Here is a 20,750-nt window from a genome sequence, read left to right on the forward strand (position 1 = left end):
CACTATGCAGAACACAACTGTTTTTCCTCCCACACCCTCTCCTTGCTTTCCCTCTTTCCCTAGCCAGGTACCCTGACTGCCTCCTCTGTTTCCATGTCCTTCTAGGGCTCGCCCTCCCTCCTCGGAATGTAAGCGCCTTGAGGACCGGGCTGGTTTTCTCTCTCCTTGCACACGTGCTTCCGGTGTTTAGCGAAGTGGGCACTTGCTCACCGCGGCTGGCTCCCAGACGTCCCTGCGCTGTCTGGTTACCGCAGTCCCCGGGTCCTCCCTCTCCTTCCCCGGCCCCGAGGGGCGGTGCCCTTCCTACCTGCCTCTGGGTGCTCTCGGCCCTCGGCTCACCGCACGCCCCGAGCGCGGGCCTCGCTCGTCTCTCCCCCCGACCTCCCCTGCTCGGTAACCTCCGCGTCTCCCCGCATTCGAACCAAAACTTCCTGTGGGTATGGAAAGCCTTCCGGAGACCGGCCCCTTCTTACCCACGGCCAGTCTCATGCCACGATTGCCCTCCCTGCTGTAGGCTTATTAGAGTTTGAGGACTGCCCTTTGCCTCTCTTTGTCCCCTAGAACGTAGCCAGGTGCCCGGCACGTAGTAGGTGCTTATTCCAGGGTGACTGACCGTTCTCAGGCTTCCTACACCTCGCTGCGGGCTCCCCCCGCTCCCACCTCCAGTTTTCCGTGCCTTGCTCCAGCCGTTCTGGGCCAGCCCTTCCCCATTCCCGACTCCAGGAGCCTGAGATCGGAGCTTGGGTCGTGCCCCCGCCGCTGCCCGCACGCCCCGGCACTGCCTTGGCCTCAGCCTTGACGTGAAGCGGGCTGTGCTCAGCCTCAGCCCCAAAGAGCCCGGGACCGCTTCTTCCCTGGAGGCAGGAAGACGAGAAGAGGAGCTCCGGGGCGCCGGCAGGGCGGTGTTCGCCCTTTCTCGGAGGAAGTGGAGCGAAACTAAGGCGCTCAGAACTTAAATTCTTAGTTCTTTCCTCACCGAACTTGTGCTCGTGTTACCAGACTGCGGCGGGTCCCAGGCCATTTCCTACCTCTATTTCCTGCTCTTTTCCTAGAGGGAGTTTGCTCCAGAACTCCTCTTCCAGCTGCCAACAGGCTTTCTGGAAGAAAACAAGCTGCTCTTTTAAATTTAATTTAGATAGTCAACGAAATAATGAATCAAATCCTGATCTGTTATTTGTTGATTTGCGATCCTCGCACTGAAAATGTCAGTCAGTTGTTCCCGGCTGGTTGGAGCCGGCTCCAGCACACCTGACACCCTTCCCAACTCCCCAACTCCCCAACTCCTTATTTCCACCTAAATTTGATTTTGGCTTAAGCACAACCCTGAGACCGTGAGCGCAGGCTTCTCTCGACATCTCTTTCTTCATTGTCTTTACATTTGCTCTTCCTTGACATTTCAGAGGAAAAGAAGGCTTTCTGTCTTCCAGCCGAAGCGAGCCCTTCTCCCCACGTGCCTGACTTTCATTTTACTGCCCCCTAAAGAGCCTTCGGTCCTCCCTTTGCAGCATCTTCAAACACTTTGACTCCACTAGCTTCTTCTTCATTAAGGCAAATGTCAGCGTTTTCAATCTTCAAACAAACAAAAAACTTACAATCGTGGTGATATTGTTTTTTTCTCAGTCAAGTTTTTTAAAAGAATTATCAATATCTGGTGAATTCCTGTTCTAACCAAAAGTGTTCCGTGGACACTTGCGACTGAGATTCTCCCTTCCATCATCCCCCTGAAATTAACTCTCTACTGTGACCAGCGTCTTCCTCTGGCCAACATTCAATTGTCTTTTCTCAGTCATCCTCCTAGAGCAGGGGTTCTTAATGTGTGTGTGTGTGTGTACACGCATGTGCACACACATGCATGTACTGGCATAGATCCCTTTGTTAGTTGGTTGAAGCATTTGGAAACTGGTCTGATAATAATATTTAGATAATTGAACAAAACACTAAATTTCAGTTAGAGCTTGGTGAGAATTAAGATATAGAATTTTTTCCCTATCCAAATTTATAAACAACTTGAAATCTGTCTACATGCCTCTTGTAGATCAGTGCATCTCATGTTAGGAATCTCTGTTCTAGAGTACCTTATTTCACTTCAGACTGGAAACATATCTAAAAGTAAACTCTTCATTCTCTCATCCTCCTTTTACCAAAGTTAGCTCACTCCTCCCTCTTCCTGCCCCTTCTTATTTCCATGAATGGCACCATGTTTTTATTATCTAGGCTCAAAATCTGGCATTTTTTTCCCCCATTCCTTCTCCCTCTTCCTCTTCTGTTTCTTCTCTAATGTCCAATTTCTTAGTCCTTTCAATTCTTCCTTAATTCACAATGGCTTTCAGTTTTTTTTTTCTCTTTACCATTATCATCACCTTAGTCTGGGTCTTCACTATCTTACTCCTGGATTGCTGTAATAGCCTTTTAGTCCCAATCATTCTACACACACTGTCCTCCTAAAATACTGCTTAAAGACTTCACATTATTTCTTTACTTAGGAACCTATTCTTTAATAGATCACGTACAAATTGACCAGCCTGACATTTAAAGATCTCCATCAACTGTTCAATCATGTCCAAATCTTTGTGACCCTCTTTGGGTTTTTTTTTTTGAGTAGTTTGCTATTTCCTTCTCCAACTCATTTTTTCAGATGAGGAAACCAAGGCAAACAGGGTTAAGTGACTTATTTGCCCAGGGTCACACAGCTGATAAGTGTTTGAGAGCAGATTTGAACTTAGGAAGATGAGTCTTCCTGACTTCAGGCCCCCCCTCAATCTATACTTTGTCAACTAGCTGCCCTGTCAGCTATCAACTGGACCCTTCTCACTTATCTTTCACATCTTATCTTTCACTACTTCCTATTGCAAGCTCTCTGATCCAGTAAGGTCAGGTTTTTTATTGCCTACCTGCAAACCAAGCTCATTCTTACCTACATTCCATTGCTTGTATTGTCCCTCACTCTCCCCCTCCCCTTCTTTACTCCAAGGATGGCCCTACTCCCCTTTTTCAGTCACCTCTTCCATGAACCTTTGTTGAATCTACCTGAGCCCACATCTTATAGTCTATACGACACAATTAGCATTGTGGATAGCAAGGGTGATCCTATAGGACATGCACTCTTTTCACAGGGACCAGTTAGGAGTTGCTACCTCATCTCAGCAAAATGAAGGACCTGTCCCTAAATAAGAGGCTGGTGTGTGTGTTTTTATCCTTACAGAGTCAAGAGAGTATGCTTTGTGGGGTTACCACCACTGCACTGGGCCCCATGATTAGAGGTTGGGTCAAAAACGATTGACTACTTACCTTCATTGGGGATGAAGTCTGACTAGCGAGGATTTATATAGCATTTTAAAGTTTGCAAAACACATTATATATGGAGTTTCCCCCCTCAGTAGGTTGACAGAATATTCTGCCTCCTGCTGTCTCTTTTGAGAAGAATGCTTAGGACTCTCTCTGTGGAAAGCTACACAAACATAACAGCAATAATGTGAGCATGAGAGGGGATCTCAGGTCATTAACTACCTCTTCTGGTTTGTGAGTTCCTGAGCACAGGTCATTGAAGATTGATCTGGGAGATGGATATTTCCAGCCTTGATGGGTTCCTGAGTCCATGTTGGCTGACTATTGGGAAGAGCTTCCTGCAATTACACTGATTCTAAGAGGAAGGGAGAATCACTGACTGGATCACTTTGAGTCTACATGGACTAAACAGCTATGCCTGGCTGTCCAGAAGATTTGGATTTTGTTAGTTCAGACAATGCAGATTGAAGTGAATGAAATTTTCTTTGATCCCTCAGGAGACTATAATTGACATGATAGACTATTCTGTGTTTTAAGTATTGTTAATGTGCATGTAGGAATCTTTTGTGTTTTAAGCATTTCTTTTGCAGTAGTGGAAATCATTAGCTGTCCTATACCTGAGATCTCCTTTATACGTAGTATACCTTTTTCTAGAAGGATAAATAATTTTTTCAGCAAGTCTAATACCTAAGTTTTGTTGTAGAGATTTTTCCTGAAATTCTGCTTGGGGTTGGGGGCATAGTGACCCTGAACATATAATCCATGGAATCACTTTCATTAAATTTATGTACTATATTATATACTGTGCCCTAGGTAATTTTTGTAATTTGTTTTCTCAACTAAAATATAAACTCTTCTAGATCAGGGACATTATCTCACATCTCTTTTATAATTTCTATAGGTCATTGTAGTTTATAGCATATAGTATAATGTACAGTATGAGGTACATAGTTAGGTACTCAATAAATACAATGATATTTTGGTATTTGGGGGGTTTGGTTTTTTTGGAACTACCAAGGCTAAAAACCAGCCGTAGGTAGGCCATCCTTGGAATCATGAAGTCCTGGGTTCAAGTCCTGCTTCTGACCACGTATGTGTGTCATGTGTGTGACCACGGATAATTTGTTTAATCTCCAGCATTCTAAAGAAATTCTAAGATTGGAAATTACAGATGAGTTGCCAGTCTGCATCAGTGGAAAAAGTTGCCATAATAATGGGATTCTCTACACAGGTGAAATGAAACCCCCCAAGAAAAAAATTTTAACATGTTATATTAAATTGAAAATATGAACATTGATTTTATCATCTTTTTATTTTATGTTATGTTAAATATATGAATTTCCCTGATTGAGTTTAAATTATGAGATCAAAATGAAGATTGACATATCTATTTAAGATGTTTTTAATTATAAAAACTTATTTTTGTTTAATTATCTGGAAAATTAGGAAAAGCATCTGATTTTCACTGATTAAATAGTTCATTATTTTCTTATTTTTTGATCCCTTTATGAAATGAAAAGTAATTGGAGGTTGAATATATAGTCCTACTTTCAATATTTATTGAGAATCCAGTGGATTCTAAAATGCTTTAGTTTTTGCATAACTACAAAATAAGTGGTTTAACTTTTGTACCACCAAAATGGGCGGGTCAGTTTTTATCAATCTATCTCCACCATTCTTCTATTTTTAGTATTTTCCAGTTATCTTATTGTACTCTGTCATGAACATGTTTATTAAATGGTCTTTCATGAACACATTTATTATGTATATGTGAAACTCTCTATCATAACCAAGCTTATTTCTTCTTATTTGTTTCATGACATATATCAGATCCTGCGTTTGACTGTGTTTTCTGAAGTCACCTTCTGTTTTCCTATTCTGTAGCCAGCTTGATTTTCTGCAAATGCATCTCTAAGATTTAATAACACATCTCCCCAGCAATTCTGAATAGTGTGGCAAGGAATCAAGGTGTCCTTGTCTTTTCTTCTGCTTTTACACACTCTCCCTCAGTGACCTCATCAGCTCCCATAGGTTCAGTTATGCAGATGACTTCCAGATGTACATCTCCAATCTGGGTCTCTCTCCTGAGATTTAGTTCTGCATCACCAGCTGCCTATCGACCACTTTAAAGTGGAAGTTCTGTAGGCATCTCAACACATCCAAAACAGAACTCATTCGTTATTCCAAGCCTATTTCTTTTCCAAACTTCCCACAGTCCATCCAGCTGCTCTGTTTTTCAGTCTCAGATTCCTCCCTCTTCTCTCACTTCAAATATACAACCAATTGCCAAATCTTGTTAATTCTACTTCAATAACATCTCTCTTATCCATTCTCTTCTCTCTTCCTCACATGGCCATTGTTCCCAGCCAGTTTAAATCCTCTCTACATTTTGCAGAAATGGCTGTTTCATTTTTTTAAAAGCTTTATTTCTTTCTGCACAGTCCTAGAATTCTCACTATTAGGTTTGGGTTTTTTGGCCCATATTTCATTGCTAAAAACTGCCATGCTGTTTATTTTTTGTGAGAGCAGTGATACTATATCAGGAAATGGAGGACCTGTTATGACCGTGTTACTTCTCTCTGGGTCTCAGTTTCCTCATGTATAAAATGAGGGTTTTGAATTAGACGACTGCTAAGGTGTTTTCCACTCTAATTCTGTGATTGTTTATAATTATGACTGTGCTGAAGGCTGACTCAATACAGATGGCACCAAGGCTACATACTTTGATGAGTGTACTTGAGTCCAGCCTTGGGGTACCACCAGTTGGTCGATCACTAAGCTGCAGTGCATTGTCCATAGAGCACTTGGGCTGAAGGTCATGTACCTGCCTGTGGGGCTGCTTGACCTGTCAGTAGGCCTAGGACAATGGGGTCTGCCTATCTACAGATTAGTGGTCCAGTTCCTTATCATCTCCATGGTTTCCAATTACTTATTTTTCTGGTTCCTTCCACTGTGAGGACATTGAACTTGAACATATTCCAAATTATTAAGCTGTGGCTAGACTGCTGGGCTGTACTGACTCACTGCATGCAGCTCTTGGTGTTCTTCCCATTTCCTTCCAATTCTGGGAGAACTGAATTCTTTACCAAGAATCAAGTTAAAGTCATAGCCTTGGACAGGGTATTTTTTTAAAAAACATATTTATTTTTTTGTAGCAATTGTAGGCTGAGGTTATAAGGTAGGAGGGTTCCATTATGTAGCTCTGCTTGCTAAATGTGGGCTTCTCAACTATGCCACTCCTTCCTTGACTGAGCCAGCTAGCACAGATCAGTACTAGTGATTAGATCTGTTTATGATTAGAATTGTTTTCCACAGTGGTGGAGGAGATATAGTTAAGCAGATTCTGCCCTTTCATAATAAAAGAATTTGGGGGACCAATATCAGCTCAGAAGGCTCTACCACAGGTTGGGCACAAATAGTCCATAACAACATTTAGAGTGGCAATGGCTCTAAATTTGTGTATCATATGATTCTTTTGAACTACTACAATTCTGCTTTGCTCATACAGCACAGCACCTTTTTTGATGGGGGCCTGCCATGCTGGGTGGTCCTTTGCCAGGATCTCCATGTCACGAAATCGATGCCAGAGTTCTTCAGAGAGACCTTGAGAGTGTCCTTGTGTTGCCTCTTCTGACCTCCAGGTGAGTGCTTGTCTTGGGTGAATTCTTCGTAAAATAGTATGCTTGGCATTTAAACAATATGGCCAGCCCATTAGAGTTCGCCTCTGTAGTAGAGTTTGAATGCTTGGCAATTTAGCTCAAGAAAGGACCTCAGTGTCTGATACCTTATCTTGCCAGGTGATCTTCAGAATCTTCCTAAGACCTTTCAAATGAGAGCAATTCATTTTCCTGGCATGGTACTGTACACAGGTATACAACAATGAGGTCAGCACAATGGCTGTGTAGACCTTCAGTTTGGTAGGTAGCCTAAAACCTCTTCTCTTCCACATTTTCCTTCAGAGCCTCCCAAACACTGAGCTAGTTCTGGCAATGTATGCATTAACCTCATCATTTATAGGTACCTCCCTGGCAAGTATACTGCCAAAGTAAGTGAGCATATCCACGGTATTCAAAAATTTTTCATTTGCTGTAACTGATGGTTCTGTGTATGGATGATATGGTGCCGACTGATGGAGAACCTGTGTTTTCTTGGTGTTAACTGTTAGGCCAAATTAGCACAAGCAGCAGGAAATCAATCCATAATTTGTTGAATCCCAGCCTGAGTGGCTGAATTCTGCAAACAAAAAAAAAATCATGTACCAACTCTACCTCTACTTTAGTTTTGGCTTGTAGCCTTTTCAAATTAAAATAATTTACTCAAGAGGATAGTGGTGACTTCAATAATAATTGGGAAATTCAAAAGAGGGGAGGGTTCTTTTTTTTTGGAAGGATGAGTTTTGATTTGGACATGTTGAGTTTGAGGTGCCTGTGGGACATCTAGTTTGAGATATTTAAAAGGCATTGGTGAGATATGGACCCAAGCTCAAGAGAGAGACTAGGACTGAATACATAGAACCTGGAATCATCTGTTAGAAGATGATAATTAGACCCATGGGAGCTGAGACCATTAGGGAAATTGTTGTTGTTCACTCATTTCAGTTGTGTCTGATTCTTTGTGACCCCATTTAGGGTTTTCTTGGCAAAGACACTGGAGTAGTTTACCATTTCCTTCTTCAGCTCATTTTACAGATGAGAAAACTGAGGTAAATAGGGCAAAGTGACTGGCCTAGGGTTATATAGCTAGTAAGTATCTAAGGCCAGATTTGAACTTAGGAAGATGAGTCTTCCTGACAAATGGAAGCTTGGAGGACATCCACACCTTTTGGACATGCCATGAATGAAGAACCAGAAAAAGAGACTAAGGAAAAGCAATCACGTAGATGGGGAGAACCAGGAGAGAGCAGTGTCCTGAAAATATAGAGAGGAGAGAATGTCAAGGAGGAGACGTTGATCAACAGCATCTAATAGAGCAGAGAGGCCAGGCACTCTTTAAGACTAAATTACAAACAAGTTGTTAACTTGTCAAAGGGGAGGGTGTCTCCACTCTGAGGAGTTCCCTTTACACATTAAATCATAGATCTGGACCGCTCAAAAGTGAAAAATTGACATTATTGGGTATCTTAATTTAGTTAAGAACTTAAGTGACTATCAATTATTTTATTTTACTTAAAGCTGATTTCTGATATCCTTGTTAAAAGAATGTAGATTATGTCTACAAGTGGGTGAAAATAGAAAAAGATGAGTCTTTCTGCTTCTGATTTTGTTTAGATGATGCCAAAAATCTATCATGACTTCCTCACAGAACTGTAGAGTCATTTTGATGTTTGTCATAGGCTGAGGCAGACATAGCCTTGATCAAAGCAATAACATGTTACTTCCAAAACTTAAATTCCAGTCATTTTAATTTCTTAGGCTCAAAGAGATTATTTTAATACTAACTTGCTCCATGTCTATGAGTAGGGAGAAGCAGCTGAGAAAGAAGATATAGAAAATAGGAATGGGTTAAGTCTGCCTTTTGTTTTTGATCAAGTGTTAGGGGCGGAGTTATGGCACCAGGAAGATATAAACACGTAGCGGCTGGAATGTGTCTCTGTTCTCTGGCAAGATGCCTGCCTTTGACATTAATTTAAAGCTTTCTGGGGTTGGTGAACAAACCAGTTAGTTCCTCTGCTTTTCTAAGGATTGGGCACAAGGTCATGTGAGTCTTTGTTTGGCTTCCATAAAAATAGTTTTTATTGCAAAATCCTGTTTTTTGTTTACACTTGTTTAAACAAAGTTTATGAAATGTTATAAAGTAAGGTACCCCAATTTCCTGCTCAAATCAATCTGCCAGGCCTCCAGCACTGCATGATAAGTCCCAGCTTGGGACCATAAATACAACTCCTCATTCTAACAGCTATGGAGAAAAAACTGGGGGTATATATTCCTACTGATACACACACATACACACACATGCACACACACACAATACACACACATGCACAAATACTTTCAATGTGGAAACTTGACATAACTTGCTAAAAGTATTTTGCAATATTGGGATAGACATTTCATAGTACAACTGTGCTACTTTCCATATTTAAGGGGCTTGTATATTCAGACATTTATTCAACAGACTTTTATGATGTGTAATATACTAATAGGCACTTCAAGAGATATGTAGTTAAAGGGAAGGGGGAGGGAATGTAAGTTTGAGTACATACCATGCCAGGTACTCTACTAAGTGCATGTCATTTGATCCTTCCAACAATTCCAGGAGGAGGTGCTATTATTATTTTCATTTTACAGTTGAGAAAACTACAGGGTTATTTGATCAAGCCTAGGATCACACAGCAAGTAAGCATCTGAGGCCAGATTTGAACTCAGATCTTCATAACTCCGGGCCCAGTGTTCTATCTATTTTTCCACTCACTTGTCTCTGGAAAGTGTTTCAGTAACTTACAATCTAGAATATCAGATCACATTAGCTCACATTTTGTGATTATAAAACACTTTACACATATTATCTAATTTGAGCTTTAAAATCACCCTGTGAATTAAATAGCTTCACTGTTATTCTCTCCACTTTACAGGTATAGATTCTGAGGCTCAGGTTCAGTGACTTGCTCAAGGTTATACAACTTTTAGTAAGAGGCAGAGCCGGGAATCAAGGTCAGGTTTTCCCACTCCAAGTTAGGCAGTCTGTTCAACTCACCATACCTGTCTCCTTTCATAGAGCTTTTCTCTTAACAGAATTCATGTCTATGTTTGTAAAGGTCTACTAGAGACAATTCAATGCTGAATTTTCCTTTTCTTTTTTCTTCTGAATAGTGCTTATTGGACTCTATTTTCTACCACCATCCCTTTGGTCAGATGGTTCTCCTATCACCTAGGCAGCTAGGTGGTACATTGTATAGATCTCCAGACCTGGAGTCAGGAAGACCAGAGTTCCAATCCTGCCTCACATACTAGCTGTGTGATTTTGGGCAAAAGTCACATAATCTCTGTCTGCCTTAATTCCTTCTTCTTTAACATGGGAATAATAATACCACCTACCTCCCACAGTTGTGAGGATAAAATGAAATATTTGTTAAATGCTATGTCAAACCTTAAAGTGTTATATTGTAAAACTAGTAAAGATTATTATTAGCCTTGTAATTCATCATTAATTCACCCAATTTTTTTTGAAGTTTTATTGATGCCTTTTGGTTTTAAACTCAGTTACTTCCCAGTAGAGTCCCCCCCTAAACTGACTCCTCCCTTGCAAAAAAGAAAAATAGTTACACAAAATCAACCAACATAGTAACTACTATGCATATGCAATATTTCCAATTAATACCTCCTCACTTCTCTGCTGATAGGAGGGAAAAGTGTTTTTCATTATTTCTTTTGGAGGAGCAATATTGTCATTAATTAATCACAATTAATTAGAGTTCTGTTGCCCATTCTTGTTGTTTTCTCATACATTATTATAGAAATGGTGTATATTGCTCTGGTTCTGCTTACTTCATTTTGTATTAGTTGATACAAGCCTTCCCATGTTTCTCTGAATTCCTTATATTTGTTATTTCTTACAGCACAATAATATTCCAAGACACCCAAATACAATTTTTTTAGACTTCACCCAACTGAATGCTGGTTTTGGAGTTGGGAAGACCTGGGTTCAAATCCTACTTCAAACATTAGTTGGGTAACTAGCCGAATGTTTGATGTTCTGAGCTCTTCCTAACCTTTTCCCTCCCACCTCTCCAAGCCCATACCCTTCCAGTCTTATACCTTATTCCCTATCATATGCTTTTTGATCCAGTGACACTGGCTTCCTTTTTATTCTATCAACAGACACTACATCTTTTGGCTCCAGGCATTTTCTCTACTGGCTTCCCTGAAGAAGTTCTAGCTTTTACAGGAAGCCTTTCCCAGCCCCTTTTAGTTATTTCCTATTTCTCCTGTACATAGCTTGTCTATACTTATTTGCTTGTTTCCCCCATTAAACTATGAGCTCCTTAAGGGCAGGGACTGTCTTTTGCCTCTTTTTGTTTTCCCAGCCCTTAGCAGAGTGCCTTGCACCTAGTAGGCAAGTCAGTTAACTGTTCTGTGACTCAGTTTCCTCATTTGTAAAATTAGTGGGTTGAATTTAATTGTCTCTAATTTACTTTCAGCTCTGTTTTTTTGATAGGTGCCTGTTTTGTTTTCCACAAAAAGAGATTCTATAAATATTTCAATACATATGGGGTTGAATGAATTGATGAATGAAAAAACATTTATTGCTGTGTGCCAGGTATTATGTTAAGTGCTGGAGTTACAAATACAAGACAGTAAGATAGTCCCTTCCCTCAAGGAACTTACATTGTGATAAAGAAGACAGTACAGATTGGAGAGTGGTGGCCTTGGAGGAGCATTTTAGGCAGGGAAGACAGAGAGAATGGTGAATGGAGTCACGTGGCAATTGATTGTTATGTCCTTACTAGGCATAATAGTATGGATTCTGCCACTCTCGGACATCATTTTAACTCTTTCAAGCCCCTGAAGTTCTATTTAGAGATGCAATGAAAATAATTTTTTCCTGAGTACCAGATTTCATAGCTTTAAGGAGCAGTACTAGGGACCAACCAGTGCAAGGTACAAAAAAGTAAATTTCGACTCAGTGTAAGGGAAAACTTCCTAACTATTAAAGCTGACAGAAATGGAATACATTGTCAATGATTACTCAGTGACTGAAGTCTTTTAGCAGAGTCTACCACTTGTTAGGAATGGGATGATTCCATAATCCTATGAAGAGATTTGATACAGTCTCTACCTTCACTAGATGAGATTCTCTCTAGAGAAGGATTATCATGATTGTTTTCAAGGCTGGCTGTCATTTATAATGAGTAGCACTGTACCTTACTTCTTTGGGAAGCAAAGAAGCATCTCTTTGTGCAAGCAGAGTTTGTCATCTGCTAATGAGGATATTAAAAAATATATAAAGTTGTACAAATGAATTTCATTTCCCTTTGGTCAGGTGGTTCTCATGAACACTTTGCTTATTAAACTTCTAACTCATTATTAATTTTCCCAAGAAGCTCCTACTCATCTTTGTTCTGGTTGAGCTGTAGAGTTGCAAAACACTGATGACCAATGTTATTTCATTTTGTCAAGGTTTTGTCCCCTCTTAAGTGACATCTATATATTTCCAGATTTCTTTTCCTCTCTGTGCTCCTCAGATGGATTATCATAAGGATTTTAAGTGGTTAATTATAGTTAATGGAAATCAGCATTTTTTATATTAACTCTTGTCACCTGCTTGTATAGAATTATTAACATGTTGGGTAGGGTAAAAGCACTACATTTCCCATAAAGCTCCATGCCTCAAAACAGGTTTTGTTGATACTTCTAGTACTTGAAATATTGTAAGACTGTGTATGTATGTGGCAGGAAGACGTTAAAGATTTCTGGGGAGAAGGAAAGTGACTTTGAGGAGGAGTGATCGCACTTGGTGTAGGAAGGGGAGAAGGAATACCATAGCCAGAGGAAAGCTGAGATGGTGAAAAGTGGCAAATGTTCCAAAAGGATACCCTAATCTCTAGGAGCAGGTCTTCCCAAGATTTGGTCTGGTTATGCCAAAGACATTGTCATGCTCTAAATGAATCCTGTAAGGAGATGATTTCCCCTACTGTATCTTTTAAGATGAGACCTTATCCCTAGAATGTATGTCCAGAGATTGTTTTCCATGTTCCTTTACTTTTATTATTTACTATTAAATTTACTATTTACTACTAAATTTACTATTAAATGTATTATTTTAAAATATATTTTTCTTTTGTTGGTACCTTTTGTTTTAGATTACATTCATTTCTGAATATTTTCCCTCCACACCACCTAGCAACCTTCCTTTGTAACAAAGATTTAAAAAATTAAAAAAAAACACTTCTGCAAACCAAGTAATACCTGGATAACATTTGTCAGTTTAAGAGGTTCCAGTGGGGTTTCATAAGATGGGAGTAATGGCTGATGGGAGATAGCAGGGAGAACCCCAATGTTCCTCCTTTTGCTGTATGTTCTTTTCTCTTTCTTCATCCTGCAACCTTCCCATCAATGTCCCCCTTTTCCTGCTCAACTTGATGTTGACTCTTTATTCCCACCCTTGGTAGAAGAGACCCCAGAGCCTCTTCTCCAACTTAATGGCCCTTCACTACCTTACTAACAATCATGAGATTAGCCCTTCTAACCCTCCTGCTGTGGGGCAGGAAAAGGGGCATGCTGCTACAGTAAAGGGATTAAGCACTTGGAATTTATTACTCAAGAATTTCTAGGCCATTAGGCAGTGCCACCTTAACCTGGTATCCATAAGGATCTCGGACAAGCCGTCTGGACTCATGTCAGAGTAAGGTCTGATCAAAATAAGAAGAAATAATTAACATGGATGAGCTTCCACTGTGTGCTCTAGGTAAACTTTTAGGTACCAATATTCTAAGGGAGTACCATTTGTACTGCTTATATCAATTTCCATATTCATAGTGGATTCAATGATACAAGATTTATATCAGTTTTTAGGTATTCAACCTAAACTGACAGAAAAAGTCCTAAAGATACTGGTATGATTGGTAAAGGAAACTTACTAGAAAATTGACTCAAGTTAAAATTTAAAATAAAAGAATACCCCCACCTTAATTTTTTTCTAATGTATCAAAGGGACCTGAAGACATCCAAGAAGGAAAATCTTAGATAGAAAATCTCTCTAGCAGGTCCCTGAAAATTCGCTGAAGAACTGCATATTCTGGATCAGGATCCCACAGTGTAGCACCCTAACTGGGCTACAGCCTCAATTTAACATTTAATGATTTTGTAGGTTAGGTCTGTGAAGGGACAAAAATTGCTAGGTTCTTGGGGTAGGTATTCTGTGCATCTGTATTCCTAAATTGATGGCTTAAAGGCAGAGCAAATGAAAAAGTCTAATGATCTTAGGGTTGAGAGGCATCCTAGATGGCTAGGCCTGGTGATTAGAAATATGGTTAATTGGTGACTTTCTGCTTACTGAAGGCATTTAAGAAGCTATATTTGTACAGCAGCTAGGATGCTGAAAATCCTAGTCCCATTACTGTTGGTAAAGGGAAATCCTGGTTGAATCTGGATAAGAAGGGCTGAGATTAGAATCATTCCGGTAAAGAGTCCCAGACTAATTTGGTGTGCCCTTTGTGGTGTCCCTTTGGTGCCAATTTTTTCCATACATATTCTGGATTTCATTACTTAGTCTCTTATCATGTATCTTTTACTCATATTTCTCTTTCCCCCCTTTCTTTTTCCTTTCTTTCCTGCCTCTTGAGGTGTGTTTCCAACTCCCTCTCTCATGTATATTTCCTGTATTTGTTTCCACTGCCATTGATGGCATGGGATTCTTTAGGAGAGTGTGCCCCAGTGCATATGGGATGAGGGGAAATTTTTCTTGTTATAAACTTTGCTGTGCTGTTTAATTAAATGCTTTTTACTTTGAAATAATGTATTTTCTGCCTTGGTTTACTAAAAGAAAAGCGTTGGTAGGAACTTGAGAGCTGTGGTGTCAAAATAGATGCTGTCACGAGAGTCCCTTGAACCTGGGTGTAAATTTTATGGCCTGTAACCAAGGAAGAGCAGGCTAGACAGACATACTGGAACACATATCCAAATACATGTTTTTCAAAGTATTCACTTTGGAGAGCCATATGTTTATTCCAATAACATTCCTATTACTCAAAAACAGTTTTGAAACTATTTTGGAATGAGAATATAATATTTCTCATGGTACATAAAGCCAAAATTGCCCTTGTAGGTATGACCTAATCTTCTAAAATTCACAAAAGATATTATTGGCTTTGATACAACTGTAGATATTTGGTTTTGGAAAGGAGAGGACCTTAAAGACCTGTTACTGTTTGGAGTGACCCCAATATGCCAGACTTTTTCCAGACTTGATCTGCAAGTCTGGGATGGCTGTAGTATGATACACCCTAGCCCTGTATCAAATCTGATTCCAAGGTTCACCCAACAGATAAGAACCTTCTTGCTTTTTTTTTTGTGATTAAATGACTTTGAAAAAGAAAGCTAAGAAGAACCACCCATATTTTTATCTAACAACTTGATTAATTGGCTTACTTTAAAACAGGTTTAAAAATTTTTACTTTTTCATAAAATATATTTTCAGCATGACAGTAAACTGAAGAGCAAGGGGAAGTATACAAAGGGAAGAGTTGAAATTTCTTTAATTTACAATGATAACTTTGGGTCATAATTTATTTTAGCCATAGGGCTCATTGACTCCCAGGGGTTGAATAGTCTCCAACTCTTTTTCTGAAATGTTCTGATAACATCTTTGTGTTTTGAATATTTTCCCCTTCTCAGTCCATCTGGCAATAGACCTCTTGAAAACCTCATACATTTCAGGTAGTACGCACATTTGGAATTCTATTTAAATCGATACAATGGAATATATTATGCATTAGGAAGAGATCAGCTAGAGCATCCTAGAAATATCTGTACTCTAAGCCTGAAATTTTATTGGCTTTTTAAAACCAACAAACTCTATCTATCCTTTCCACTTGCTCCAGCAAGACAAGGACATTTTCCAGCCTTTTCTTACCATTTTAATTAAATAAATATAACTTGGGACAGCTTTTTGTTCCAATTTTTAAAAATAGTTTAAGATAATTTTAATAATAATAATAATATATTACTATTCATAAATGAAGCTTTTAAATAAATAATATACAGAAATAATATTCCCAAAGGACGTTTTCCTTCGTTCTTGTGAATTGAGTCCTGGAAGATTGAGCAAGGCCTGATGGATCACTGACCTAGAAAAAAAGGTTATTGTGGCACTAACAGCATCACCTTTGACTAAGGGAAGCAAGTGCTTGGACTTCTCTGTTGGAAGATGGGGTTTCTTGCTTTCATTCATGCCCTTTTTATCTTCCTATTTCTTCCTTCCTGTTCCCTTGCTTTGATTTTAGGCCATTCTGAAAGCTTGCTTGTGAAATTTTTTTGTGTTCAGAAGCATACACATTTCTGGAAAAAAGGCATTATAAAAGTCTGCTAAGCATTCAACAAAACTTGAAATATAATATTAACAATGAAAAAAAAACATTCCATTTTGATGTTTAATCCAAAATACTTCTAAAAGCTTTTTCACAAGTGCCAACTGCTATATCTTGATAAGATAAATCTTGGAATATCCTATTTATAGCATTAAGCTTTTTTTAAAAAGATCATAGAATTGATAATGATTACTTAGGAGGAACACTATTATGGACACAATCTAGCTGTCACAATTTGTAAACATCTTTAAGAGAACGAGATACGATCTTGTTCTAAAAGCTGTTTAGTTCAGGTAAAATAATTCTTCAAAGGTAAAGCTTCAGTATTAGATGATAAAATGTGTACCTCTTTATATTCATCCATCCATTGTGCACCAAGTTTCTATCACTTGTAGAGTGGGGTGCAGCCAGCCTTGCAGTTCAGTTGGGATAGCACTCCTTGTTACTGGGAGAGTTCTCTATAGGCTAACTTTGGGATGTTTTCTAATTCTTTAAGGGATATGGTCAGGTGACTGACTCAGATGTAATAGTATTTCAAGGATAATGCTGGGGACCTATGACTTCTGCAAGGAAGTATTGTTTATACATCTATGTATATCATACTGCCAAGTATTGACTAGGAAGGAAGAATGCAAGTTATTACAGTAAAAAATCTAAAATGGGTTGAATCATATAAACAGCTGACTCGTGGACACTTCCTAATTTTAATTTTTTTATCTCTTCCTAATTTTTCCTAATTCTTAATCCCTAATTTCTCTAGCTCTGAAGTTTCTTCTTATAACAAAGTCTTCTTGCCTATTTTAGCCCTTGGATGTCAGCACAGTGTAATCACCCTACTACAAAAACTAGCAATGAATTTTTATCTCACACTCAGATTCCTAACTCATGGGTTCCTAGAAGTGCTTTATTCAGCATAATGGCTATCATCCCCAAGTGCCTGCTCTGGTCTGGCCTGGCCTCAGGTGCATAGGAAAGTAATATTTGACTCCACAAAGAACTATTGCTCCAATGATGCTGTAGTTTGCCACATCGCAGTTCTCTCTTACCATCCTATTCCTTGTAAGGGGCTTATAAATCCAAAAGTTGGGATAGCAGTTTCGCATTTATTTCAAGCCTTTGAGTAACTAAATACACAGCATGCATATCTAAGATTCTGAAGGCTGCAAACTCCAAATGTTAAGGCAGCATATGAAGTAGTGATCCTTTTACAAGGATCTCAGACTTATTTTACTGGGTGAACAGAGGACTCCCTATAGTTCTTGGCTTAGTTATTAATAGACATATAGCTTTGGGGATCCACCAAAGATCTCAACAAGATGCCCTTCATGGTGTCCTGCCTAGAAATTCAGGATGCCTATTGGGCCACCATTTATTTCCCTGACAGTTTCCTATCTGACAACGTGAATGAGTTTTTCTAGGAAACTGAGGATACTTTTGATGCCGCTTCTTAGAGATGAGATTTTTAACTAGGAGAGAAAAGGACTGTGACAGATTATGTCAGATCCTTTGGAGCCTAGGTAAGGATTTAACGTGTAATACTTCTATATAGCACATACACATTTGTTAGGGCTTGGCTATGCCCATCTGTGATGAATTAGCCTGATTATATGTAGCTGTCATCATGCTTGCATTTACTGGAAATGTGTATATAGAATCTCACTTTTAGATACAAACTTGTAGTGTCCATTCAGTTTTCTTCTAACCAACAAATTAGGAGCCTGCTTAATGAGAAGGGAGAGGTTGTACAACTTGAGGGTATTGTATCCATCATGTCTTCATACCTGCCCCTGAAGTTTTACCCAGTTAAGGAACTGTTCATTTTGTGATCTGCTAATGACCTTGGGCAAGAGGGCCATAATATAAATTCTCCCTCTGTCCCCTGACCTGCCATGCCTTACCTCCTGCCCCACAGCCTCATTTTGATCCTCAGTATTGACTGTGCAAGTCATGTGGGTATTATGGGTCCTAGGCAGAGTGAACTAGGGGAACTGTGAACTTTATGGACTCAGTCCTGGCTCAGAAAGAGAGAGTTCCCCAGAGATCATCTGCTGCTCTGGTGGCAGAGGAAGCAATAAGCTGAAACAGGTACCCACAGCTATCTGGCATACTGATCAAGACCACTAACCCTGTGGTTCTAAGTGAAAATAATGAGAGCTACTTAGTTTAAAGATTTAAAAATTTATTTAAACATTTAAAATTTATTCTTAATTTATTTTTAATATTTAAAAATATCAAAAAATTTAGATATAACTTGCATCTCCCTCCACTGTCAGTACTGGATGTCAAGCACAGTCTAGATATTAGGTGGAGCTCTGAGAAGGTCACCTTCTGTTTATGATATTGCTGGAGCCATTGCTAACATAGCTATATGCCATATCCATACATAACCCTTAAAGGGATTCTATATCAGACTTCTTGAGTGCCTGCATTACTTGGAGTGTTATAGGCATTTGTCACCTCTGTATAGCCATTGATTATGTAAGCAGTCTCGTTCTGGGAGTCCAGTCCTGGCTGACTATATATATTCATTGGTTGGCCAGAAAGAACAGTCCAGAAGGTGTTCCCGGAAAAGAAAGTGCTCTACCCATTTCTTCAGTGCCATGGTTTTATTTGTGAACAAGTATTTTATCATCAAGAAAAAGCTCTAAATTTGCCCTATATCCTCAATTCTTAGCCCAATAGTCCAGAGATGGGGAACGTGTGGCCTCAAGGCCACATGTAGCCCTCTCAGTCCTTAAATGTGGCCCTTTCACTGAATCCATACTTCACAGAACAAATCTTTTTAAGAGGATTTGGATTCAGTCAATGCCCTTTGGGAGTTTGCAATACCCTATTAGATTTTACAGAAGTTCTTTGATTCAGTGTTTTAAGAATTGCTGGGGTTGTTCTTATATTCTCATCTATTTCCAGTCTTTGCTACATTTCCAGCTCATATGTCTTGACAGTACTCCTTACCAATGTGTACCGCATGGCTTACTAATGGTGGTGGGCATAACTACAAAACTGGTCAGTCAACAAAAATGTATTAGGTGCTTATTAAGTACCAGGCACTGTGCTAAATGTTGAGGATACAAAGAAAAGAGTATAAAACTAAAGACATTGTTTATTTTAACCTTACCTCAACATATTTAGAGCTTTACATTCTATTGAGAGAGACATCATATACATATATAAGCATATGGGGAATGAATGAAAAAATAAATACACTCAGTATCAGTCATGACTTTCTCCTTTTTACATACATACAAAATCAGGTTTGGGTGAAAGCCAGGTTACATTTGGTCTATTTTGTAGCTACTCAAACTCCATCTGAGCAGTCTTAAAGTAGAAAAGGAGAGATGCTTATTCCCATACGTAATTGTTTACCCTCCAAATAGGTATAACACCTGAACACAAGGATAAGTTAGTTTTATACAACAGTCTTGTAATTCTGCTTCTTGCAACTCTGCTTATATGTGTATGAGGACTGCTGGACAGTCGTCCATCTCTGCCATGTTCCTTCAGCAGTAAGCCTCATGGGTCTATTCAGGACCTCACCCATGATCTCCTCCTGTGAGTTCTGAGAATGCCAACTGTGATGTGTCCTTAAGTAACATTGTTCAGTAATGAGAAATATGTGCTCACATCTAGGACTTAGTGGAGCTAAACAGCAGGCATGCTGCGACTAACTTTCCTTGACTTTGGATAGGGTGAGGTATTTCCATGGATGTTTCTCTACTAGAACACTATCTGGGTGATAGCAGAGCTCAAGAGAGCTCATTACCTTCTCCACACTATACCTCTCACTACATGTGAGGTTTCCTGCATGTTTCTGAAGGAAAATTTTCTGCTCTGCAGCTTTTGCTGTCACTTTACCCAAAGCTTCGGTCCCTCATTTATCTCGAATTTCTAGTTTGTTCTTTTCACAGATCTTATAGCTTGTGTTTATTTATCTGTGTACAAGCTGTATCTCACCAGTAGATTTTAAGCTCCTTGAGGACTGAGATGATTTCTTTCTGTTACAGGATATTTTATTTTGATCTTTGTTTCCCTAGTGCCTAACACAGTGCTTTTGCACATGGTTAAAGCTTAATAAATGTTCTTTGAATTTAATTGAATAGGATACATGTGTGGATTTGCTATTCCATAACACATCATAGCCAGTCCTGATGGGCAGAACACCTGAACAATCATTCTACATCAATATTTCTGTTACTACTCTCTCTTATCATCAGTGTGAGTGGACTGCCTTCCTGCCCAATGAGAAACTATTGTATAATAACCTGGTATAGTCAATCATCCAGAACATAGCCTTCTGTGCAAACTGTAGTCATTTCAAGTCAACAAGCATTTATTAGGCACCTATTATGTGTCAGACACTGTGCAAAGTGCTAGAACATAGTTTATACCTGTATTTTCCCCCTCATTCACTCACTCCATGCAGTGCAGTTCCCACTGTCAA

The 20,750-nt window shown here is 39.3% G+C and overlaps 1 protein-coding gene and 1 long non-coding RNA gene across 4 annotated transcripts in view; one reads left to right on the plus strand and one right to left on the minus strand.

Annotated features, from left to right (window-relative positions):
- The window catches only part of LOC140505370 (uncharacterized), a 126,123-nt gene that overhangs the window by 95 nt on the left and 105,278 nt on the right, over nucleotides 1-20,750 (plus strand). The window contains exon 2 of one of the 2 annotated variants that reach the window (XR_011967471.1): nucleotides 106-6,926. This is a non-coding gene — a long non-coding RNA (uncharacterized lncRNA). Of the gene's footprint in view, nucleotides 1-105; nucleotides 6,927-20,750 lie in introns of those variants that run through there. The other variant, XR_011967470.1, reaches the window with a different exon arrangement.
- The window catches only part of CEP126 (centrosomal protein 126), a 138,557-nt gene continuing 133,795 nt past the window's right edge, over nucleotides 15,989-20,750 (minus strand). The window contains exon 12 of one of the 2 annotated variants that reach the window (XR_011967465.1): nucleotides 15,989-16,280. Coding sequence is in view for 1 of the 2 variants with exons in the window: in XM_072611276.1 (XP_072467377.1) it covers nucleotides 16,263-16,280 (18 nt within the window). In the remaining variant the exon portion in view is untranslated. The remainder of the gene's footprint in view (nucleotides 16,281-20,750) is intronic. The other variant, XM_072611276.1, reaches the window with a different exon arrangement.

Source organism: Notamacropus eugenii, chromosome 5, assembly GCF_028372415.1.
Source record: "Notamacropus eugenii isolate mMacEug1 chromosome 5, mMacEug1.pri_v2, whole genome shotgun sequence".
In the NCBI taxonomy this organism is placed as follows: domain Eukaryota; kingdom Metazoa; phylum Chordata; class Mammalia; order Diprotodontia; family Macropodidae; genus Notamacropus; species Notamacropus eugenii.